This window comes from Silurus aristotelis, assembly GCF_946808225.1.
Source record: "Silurus aristotelis genome assembly, chromosome: 29".
Classification (NCBI taxonomy): Eukaryota; Metazoa; Chordata; class Actinopteri; order Siluriformes; family Siluridae; genus Silurus; species Silurus aristotelis.
Window position 1 is genome coordinate 12,370,002 of NC_139602.1, and position 10,000 is coordinate 12,380,001.

Genomic DNA, 10,000 nt, shown 5'->3' on the forward strand with positions numbered 1-10,000 from the left:
GAGCTCGCGAGGGTTAGGGTTAGGGCAAGACTGGTCGCGAGTTCCGAATTTTCGCGACCTTTTGATACACCCCTTCCAACCCAGTAAAAACCCAAAGAACACTATAAGAAATCGATTTAAATGAGTAAATAACACTATTTCACTCCATAACACTTAATTATTAGACAATTTTAATGAGATAAACCTTGATTAGAAATGTTAAAACTAGCCTTTTGAGCAGCTCGCGGTTGCTCACGAGCCGATCTGAATGAGAGACGCTGGTCCGAATGAAAGTCGCGAGCATGCGAGGTCGCGAACGCTGAGGCCGCGAGCTCCGAGGTTCCACTGTGTATATATATATATACACAAATGAATGAAATGTTGGGCAGAATGTACAGTGAGGATATAAAGATACATAGATAAAAATAGTGCAGATGTGATGAGGAGTGAGATATAATATGTAGTATGTACATGTATTGTACAGAGGTTATATACAGTCTTTTGTTTGTGTTGTTTTGTAGTGATTTAGTGGTGTAGTGTAGAGTTCAGTAATGTGATGGTGAATGGAAAAAAGCTGTCCCTGAACCTGCTGGTTCTGGTGCATATGTTCCTGTATCTCCTTCTTGATGGAAGGAGGTTAAACAGATTATGACTGGGATGTGAAGAGTCCTTGATGATGTTGTGAGCTCTGCGCAGACATCTGCTGTGGTGATGGTGTTCAATGTCAGGTAGTTGTGTGGCAATGATGCGTTGGACAGTTTTGACCAGCCTTTGCAGGGCTTTGCGTTCACACACAGTGGAGCCTCTGTACCGTACGGTGATGGAGTTTGTCAGGATGCTCTCAATGATAAAGCGGGAGAAACTCATTAAAATCCCCGGGGACAGATGAGATTTCTTGAGACTTCTCAAGAAGTACAGGTGCTGCTGTGCTTTTTTTTACCAGAGCTGACGTGTTCTGCTGCCAGGACAGATCCTCAGAGATGTGAACTCCCAGGAACTTAAGGCTGGAGACTCGCTCTACCTCAGTTCCATTGATGTTGACTGGTAGATGTCTCCTGCTGTTGGATTTCCGAGCTCTTTGGTCTTTGTGGCATTGGGGGTCAGGTTGTTGTTTGCACACCATGCTGTCAGATTTCAGATCTCTTCCCTGTAGGCTGATTCGTCGTTGTTGTCGATCTGGCCGACCACTGTGGTGTCATCTGCATACTTGATGAAGATGTTGGAGTTATACAGAGAAGCACAATCGTGGGTGAACAGGGAGTAGAGTAGAGAGTAGAGTAGAGAGTAGAGTAGTAGAGTAGCTCAGAACACAGCCCTGTGGGATGCCAGTGTTCAGAATGAGGGTTGAGGTCTGTTGGTAAGAAAGTCCAGAATCCATCTGCAAGTGGAGGTGCAGATACCCAGGTCACTGAGCTTAGTGATCAGTACAGTGGGGAGGACTGTATTGAATGCAGAGCTAAAGTCAATAAACAGCATTCTGATGTAGGTGTTGCTTTTATCCAGGTGGGTGAGGGCTGAATGAAGAGCTGTGTAAACTGCATCCTCTGTTAACCTGTTTGGGTGATAGGCAAACTGGTGTGGATCCAGTGTAGGTGGTAGACTCGCAGTGAGGTGATTCAGGACCAGTTTCTCAAAGCACTTCATAGCAATGGGGGTGAGTGCAACTAGGCGAAAGTCATTCAGGCATTCGACAGCTAAGTGCTTAGGCACAGGTATGATGGGTCTTCAGGCATGTAGGAACTGTGACTTGGGCCAGTGACAGGTTGAAAATGTCAGTGAAGACCTGTGCCAGTTGTCCAGAGCATGCTCTGAGAACACGTCCCGGTATACCACAGGGCCAGCTGCCTTGTGTGCATCCACTCTGCTAAACGCTAAATAGACGTCCGTTGTTGAGAGTAAAAGTGGGCTGTAAGAAGTAGAAGAGTCTGTGGTTGAGGTCAAATGCCCTGTGCTTCGATTGAAACTAGCAAAAAAATGATACCTAATACGATACCTAATATTCAAAGGTATAACTTATGTCAGTACAATGTTATATTCTGGTATATATATAATGCACCCTCATTAGGAAAGCAAAGAGCAGATAATTGTATATCAACTTTGACATCAGGCCTTGAAAGGAAAAGACAGCATTAAAGTGGAGGTACATGAATAAACCTTTAGAGTGTAACTATTGTTGAGATAGAGGTATTATTTACAGGAGAAAATACATACAATATGTATGTTTGTGTTATGTAATGTGGGACATTTTATTTATTATTTAATTAATAAAAGAATGCTCCCGTGGGGTGTGTGTGTATATGTGTGTGTGTGTCACAAACAGGCGTACTGGGGCTGAGTTTCGAGAGTGAATTGTTTTATGGTTTTAAGGGTCCCTGTGCAGTCAACCAGAGAGGCCAGGGGGTTATCTGGCTTTCGGGGTGGTGTATGTGTGTGTGTGTGTGTGTGTGTGTGTGAGAGTGTGTGTGTACTTTGTAAGGTATAGAGACTGGCTTGTGTTATCATTTGAATGTTGCTTGAAGTCCGCTGAAGAGGTCAGGGTTTGTCCTGCTTCGTGTCTTCCGGGGTGGGGGTATGACACTGTGGTATAGAAACCCCCAATAAAAGTGTAAGCCGTGGTGCTCATCCTTTGATTGAAATGTAGAATATCAAAGTTTTAAAAAGGAATGCCTGAGACATGAAGTCTACATGACACCCACCACATGTTACAGTACTTTCTGCTTCACAGTTTTACTCACAGCTCATCTGGCCCGCCTTTGACCACACCCACACCCTGTAAATGCAGGTCATTTTTATGATAATGAAGCAGAAAAACGTGAGGATTGGGGGGTGAGGCTTTTATTCAACACATGATTAAAGCAGATGATTAGAACAGAGACATAAACAAAGTGGTAAAGTTTCACACCACAGGTTAAAAACTAAGATTAATTATTATTTATCATTTATTTATAATAATGAAGAATTTTACCATTAGAACATTAAATCTGAAACAGTTCTACACATCAGGCACTTCCTATTAACTTCCTGTTTAATTTCTGCTTTCTCCAGTTCTCCATGTAGCTCCGTCTTGGCCACACACTCTCAAATGCAGTTTCTTCACTCCTTGTCTTTTACTTTACTGTGTGTGTGTGTGTGTGTGTGTGTGTGTGTGTGTGTGTGTGTGTGTTACAGGTTTATTATTTAATCAAAAAACACTTCGTTTAATTTAAAAGATCAAATTGAGTCACAGTTGCTTGCGTCCATGTCAGTGTTCTGTTACAGTGAATTATTATATGTTCATGTTTACACAGGGTTTAAGTGTACCTGATACACTGATATGAGCTCCAGTAATGTGTGTGTGTGTGTTTTCCAGGTTTATCCCATAGTGTGAAGTATTAAAGTTTTGTGTACTTCTCTGTAGGCGTTACGCAGCAGCACGTAAGGGAAACAGTTCTCCAAAATGTCCTGACTGAGGAATGGAGACTGTTCCACGATCTACCACACACACACACACACACACACACACACACACACACACACACACACACACACACACACACACACACACAATGTTGTAATTTGTTAATGAGATGATGGTCACATGTTTTGCATGCTCATGTGTTTTCCATGTATAAGTATGTTATAACGCTGTTAGAGTTTACTGCTCCCACACAGAAGACCCCGAGTCCAACCCTGATCAGAAACAACTGAAGGTTTAATTGAAGTCCCTGATCGATCAAATCACTATAAGGTTTCACGGATCAACTAGACATGTTTTGCGTGTTACCTGTGTTTAAATCATGAGATGTGATCACAGCCGTATGTGTGTGTGTGTGTGTGTGTGTGTGTGTGCGTGCTCACCATGTCCAACAGCAAATATACAGAGTCTCTGTGTCTGATCTCCACTTTATCAATGTTCTGTCCAAGCTGCAGTAATGCTGATGATGCAATCTGTAAAAGACCAAACATCATCAATCTCTCAACTTACTGATTTTGTGTGTGTGTGTGTGTGTGTGTGTGTGTGTGTGTGTGTGTGTACCAGCAGGAATTCGCGAAGGTGCTGTTCGATGTTCTTGTTCTGGACGGTGAACATGGCAGCGGTCAGGTGGTTGATGGCGGTAGCGAGACAGTGGATGTTGTTTTGGTGACCTGCAGTGGTAACATTTACAAACCGAGTCACATGACCAGTGACCACACCTTGTGTGTGTGGGTGTGTGTGTGTGTGTGTGTGTGTGTGTGTGTGTTTTTTCTCACCTCCATATTCTCGTTTGTAGAATGAGTTTGGATCGATGGCGAGAATGGGCAGTGAAACTGCAGCAAACACCAGCAGGAGACATGCAAGTTTATATTCCTCCTCCACTGATGCATTGTCTAAACACACACATAAAACCAATGTTTATTTAGTGATAGTGAGTGTGTGTGTCTGTGACAGTGTGAGTCGGTGAGCGTGTATTGCTGAGAGTGTGTTTCGGTGAGAGTGTATGTCTGTGACAGTGTGTGTCGGTGAGTGTGTATTGATGAGAGTGTGTGTCGGTGATAGTGTGTGTCTGTGACAGTGTGTGTTGGTGAGAGTGTGTATTGGTGAGAGTGTGTGTCTGTGACAGTGTGTGTTGGTGAGTGTGTATTAGAGCGAATGTGTATCGGTGAGAGTGTGTATCGGTAAGAGTGTGTGTCGGTGAGAGTGTGATGGTGATAGTGTGTGTTGGTGAGAGTGTGTTGTGAGTGTGTGTCGGTGAGTGTGTGTTGTTAGTGTGTCGGTGAGAGTGTGATGGTGAAAGTGGGTGTTGGTGAGAGTGTGTTGTGAGTGTGTGTCGGTGAGAGTGTGTTGTGAGAGTGTGTATTGGTGAGAGTGTGTGTCAGTGAGAGTGTGATGGTGAGTGTGTGATGGTGAGAGTGTGTCGGTGAGTGTGTGTCGGTGAGTGTGTGTCGGTGAGAGTGTGATGGTGAGAGTGTGTATCGGTGAGAGTGTGTGTCGGTGAGAGTGTGTGTCGGTGAGTGTGTGTCGGTGAGTGTGTGTCGGTGAGTGTGTGTCGGTGAGTGTGTGTCGGTGAAAGTGTGTCGGTGAAAGTGTGTCGGTGAGAGTGTGTGTCGGTGAGTGTGTGTCGGTGAGTGTGTGTCGGTGAGAGTGTGTCGGTGAGAGTGGGTGTCGGTGTGAGTGTGTGTCGGTGAGAGGGTGTATCGGTGAGAGGGTGTGTCGGTGAGAGTGTGTGTCGGTGAGAGTGTGTATCGGTGACAGTGTGTGTCGGTGGGTGTGTATTGGTGAGAGTGTGTTTCGGTAAGTGTGTGTCGGTGAGAGTGTGTGTCAGGAAGAGTGTGTGTCAGTAAGTGTGAATTAGAGCGAGTGTGTATCGGTGTGTGCGTGTTGGTGAGAGTGTGTTGTGAGTGTGTGTCGGTGAGAATGTGTTGTGAGTGTGTTTCGGTGAGAGTGTGTATCGGTGAGAGTGTGTATCGGTGAGTGTGTGTTGTTAGAGTGTGTCTGTGAGAGTGTGATGGTGAAAGTGGGTGTTGGTGAGAGTGTGTTGTGAGAGTGTGTGTAGGTAAGAGTGTGTTGTTGAAAGTGGGTGTTGGTGAGAGTGTGTTGTGAGAGTGTGTGTAGGTAAGAGTGTGTTGGTGAGAGTGTGTTGTGAGTGTGTGTCGGTGAGAGTGAGTTGTGAGAGTGTGTGTAGGTAAGAGTGTGTTGGTGAGTGTTTGTGTCTGTAATTATGTGTGTCGGTAAGTGTATGTTGGGGAAAGTGTGTTGGTGAGAGTAAGTGTCATGTGGATTTTACCTGAGCGCATGTTAGCAAAGGCAGCAACAAGAGCTGGATCAATATCACACTGAATGCCAGCTGAACATGCCAACTCATACACACTCAACACCACCTAAACACACACACACACACACACACACACACACACACACACACACACACACACACACACACACACACACACACAGGAGATAAGACACAAAGTCTGATACCCTCCAACTATATACCCTTTATACATACACCCACCCCTATACCTATATACCCTTATACATACACCCACCCCTATAACTATATACCCTTATACATACACCCACCCCTATAACTTTATACCCTTATACATACACCCACCCCTATAACTTTATACCCTTATACATACACCCACCCCTATAACTATATACCCTTATACATACACCCACCTCTATAACTATATACCCTTATACATACACCCACCACTATAACTTTATACCCTTATACATACACCCACCCCTATAACTATATACCCTTATACATACACCTACCCCTATAACTTTATACCCTTATACATACACCCACCTCTATAACTATATACCCTTATACATACACCCACCTCTATAACTATATACCCTTATACATACACCCACCTCTATAACTTTATACCCTTATACATACACCCACCCCTATAACTATATACCCTTATACATACACCCACCCCTATAACTATATACCCTTATACATACACCCACCCCTATAACTATATACCCTTATACATACACCCACCCCTATAACTATATACCCTTATACATACACCCACCTCTATAACTTTATACCCTTATACATACACCCACCCCTATAACTATATACCCTTATACATACATCTACCCCTATAACTTTATACCCTTATACATACACCCACCTCTATAACTATATACCCTTATACATACACCCACCCCTATAACTTTATACCCTTATACATACACCTACCCCTATAACTATATACCCTTATACATACACCCACCCCTATAACTATATACCCTTATACATACACCCACCTCTATAACTTTATACCCTTATACATACACCCACCCCTATAACTATATACCCTTATACATACACCTACCCCTATAACTTTATACCCTTATACATACACCCACCCCTATAACTATATACCCTTATACATACACCCACCTCTATAACTATATACCCTTATACATACACCCACCTCTATAACTTTATACCCTTATACATACACCCACCCCTATAACTATATACCCTTATACATACACCCACCCCTATAACTATATACCCTTATACATACACCCACCCCAATAACTATATACCCTTATACATACACCCACCCCTATAACTATATACCCTTATACATACACCCACCTCTATAACTTTATACCCTTATACATACACCCACCCCTATAACTATATACCCTTATACATACATCTACCCCTATAACTTTATACCCTTATACATACACCCACCTCTATAACTATATACCCTTATACATACACCCACCTCTATAACTATATACCCTTATACATACACCCACCTCTATAACTATATACCCTTATACATACACCCACCTCTATAACTTTATACCCTTATACATACACCCACCCCTATAACTATATACCCTTATACATACATCTACCCCTATAACTATATACCCTTATACATACACCCACCCCTATAACTATATACCCTTATACATACACCCACCCCTATAACTATATACCCTTATACATACACCCACCCCTATAACTATATACCCTTATACATACACCCACCCCTATAACTATATACCCTTATACATACACCCACCCCTATAACTTTATACCCTTATACATACACCCACCCCTATAACTATATACCCTTATACATACACCCACCCCTATAACTATATACCCTTATACATACACCCACCCCTATAACTATATACCCTTATACATACACCCACCCCTATAACTATATACCCTTATACATACACCCACCTCTATAACTTTATACCCTTATACATACACCCACCCCTATAACTATATACCCTTATACATACACCCACCTCTATAACTTTATACCCTTATACATACACCCACCCCTATAACTATATACCCTTATACATACACCCACCTCTATAACTATATACCCTTATACATGCACCTAACCTTTTAACCCTTTGTATGTGTATGTGTGTGTGGGTGTGTGTTTGTGTGTTAATCTGACCTTGATGTCAGTGTCAGGGTTGATAAGATCTCTCACACACTCGATGGGTCCCATTAGGAATGAACAGTGTTTCTGCATCACCTAAACACATTATGATCACAGCAGCACACACACACACACACACACACACACACACACACACACACACACATACACACAGACACTAATTATTTGATAAAAGAACTACATGTATCACTGAACTTGGTCTTAGCTGTAAATACACTTCCATACACTGTACAATGTCATTCAAGGTGAGTGTAGAAACACATGGATTATTATTTATTGAGTAGTTTTTGGTAAATATTTATGGATAAGATTATAAATTGGACTATGTACAAACAGATCCGAATAAGAAGATATAAGAATAATGTAGTGTTGACGTCCTCAAACTTTCTGTGAGGGCCACATAATTTGTCTTTCTTTTAATAGGGTTTGGGTTTGTTATGATTTGGATAGATTAGATAGATTAGACAGATTAGATAGATAGATAGATAGACAGACAGACAGACAGACAGACAGACACTTTATTCATATGATACAAGTAAAACAAATATTTACAATTATATTTCCAAAATATGTTTCTGGCATTGTTCAGAGGGCTGTTCCAAACTTTGGGTGGGATGTAGTTTGGGGACCCCTAATATAGAGTATCAGACTAGTGTGATGTCGTACCTCCTCCAGAGCTTCCTGAGCCATTGTGCGAAATGACAGAATCACCCCGATGATGGTCAAACGCTTCAGCACATTCTCACAGCCTTCACACACAGTCAGAACATTACATCAATATAACTGTGTGGAATCTGTGTGTGTGTGTGTGTGTGTGTGTGTGTGTGTGTGAGATTGATTACCTGTAAGTCTCTTCTGAAGGTTGTTCGTGATGTCAGGTTTCTCAAAATTAGCTCGGATCTGCACCAAAACGTCCATGTTCTCAAATACCAGCTTCTGCTCGACAAAGTACACACACACACACACACACACACACACGCACACACACACACGCACATATATAACATATTAAACAGCCGTGTATTATAATTATAATAATAATTGTTATTTTTACTATTATTATTATTGTTGTTGGTGTTGTTTTAGACCTTTAATTCTGAGATCTGAGACGTGATGTGCCACATCAGATTCTCTCCAAGAAACTTCATTCCATATGGACCAATAAGCTCTGCCAGAGCACGCATCTCTACACACACACACACACACACACACACACACACACACACACACACAGAGTTTTGTCCTGTTAATAAATGTATATAATAAATAAGTGTATGTGTAAATAAATGTGCGTGTGTGTGTGTGTGTGTGTGTGTAGAGATGTGTGTAAATAAATGTGTGTGTGTGTGTGTGTGTGTGTGTGTGTGTGTGTGTTTTCATGTGCTTCACCACAGATATCGGAGAACTCCTCGGGTTTAAAGCCCTGTTCGTTTTCCACACTGATGTTGATGAAGCAGTGCATTGTGGGACAGTGGGCGATGATGCCGCCACTCGCCTGCCGCAACAAACTCTCCAAATACCTTCAGCAGAACAATTATCTAGTTAACATCTCACTAACATCTCATCTCATTATTTTAATCTCATTTACATATCATTCTTGTCTCACTTTCATCTCATCAGTGTAAAATTTTGTCTTATGATCTCATAAAATCATCTTGTTTTTGCCACAATATAATCTCATTGTTGTCTCACAATCATCTCATTATAATCTAATTATTGACATGATCTCATCATCACATCTCATTGTTAACTTTTCATCTCATTTTGGGCTCACTATTGTCTCATTACTAATGAGTTAATGAAATTATATGATACTATATTGCACACACTCTTTATGGTAAGACGTGGTGTGTGTTACAATGACTAACCATAACATCCTTTAGAGTGGTTGGTGAGAGTGTGTGTGTTTGTGCAGGATGTGTACTAGTTTGTGTAGAGTGTGGCGATAGTGTGTGTATGTGTGTGTACCAGTTTGTGTAGAGTGTGGTGATGGTGTGGGTGTGTACCAGTTTGAGTAGAGTGTGGTGATAGTGTGTGTATGTGTGTGTATACATATTTCAGTTTGTGTAGAGTGTAGTGA

At 41.8% G+C, this 10,000-nt stretch overlaps 1 protein-coding gene and 1 long non-coding RNA gene across 2 annotated transcripts in view; one reads left to right on the top strand and one right to left on the bottom strand.

Annotated features, from left to right (window-relative positions):
• Window positions 1–2,798: 2,798 nt before the first annotated feature.
• nckap1l (NCK associated protein 1 like) overlaps window positions 2,799–10,000 on the bottom strand; it is a 26,003-nt gene continuing 18,801 nt past the window's right edge. The window contains exons 22-31 of the mRNA XM_083535523.1: window positions 9,310–9,440; window positions 9,009–9,106; window positions 8,763–8,856; window positions 8,587–8,669; window positions 7,915–7,995; window positions 5,724–5,817; window positions 4,210–4,326; window positions 3,995–4,104; window positions 3,817–3,906; window positions 2,799–3,450 (exon numbers count right to left, since the gene is read on the bottom strand). Of these exons, the coding sequence (XP_083391649.1) occupies window positions 3,331–3,450; window positions 3,817–3,906; window positions 3,995–4,104; window positions 4,210–4,326; window positions 5,724–5,817; window positions 7,915–7,995; window positions 8,587–8,669; window positions 8,763–8,856; window positions 9,009–9,106; window positions 9,310–9,440 (1,018 nt within the window). The 3' untranslated portion in view covers window positions 2,799–3,330. The remainder of the gene's footprint in view (window positions 3,451–3,816; window positions 3,907–3,994; window positions 4,105–4,209; window positions 4,327–5,723; window positions 5,818–7,914; window positions 7,996–8,586; window positions 8,670–8,762; window positions 8,857–9,008; window positions 9,107–9,309; window positions 9,441–10,000) is intronic.
• LOC310722815 lies at window positions 5,303–5,798 on the top strand. The gene is made up of 2 exons (XR_014532504.1): window positions 5,303–5,476; window positions 5,552–5,798. It is a non-coding gene; the product is annotated as an uncharacterized lncRNA (long non-coding RNA).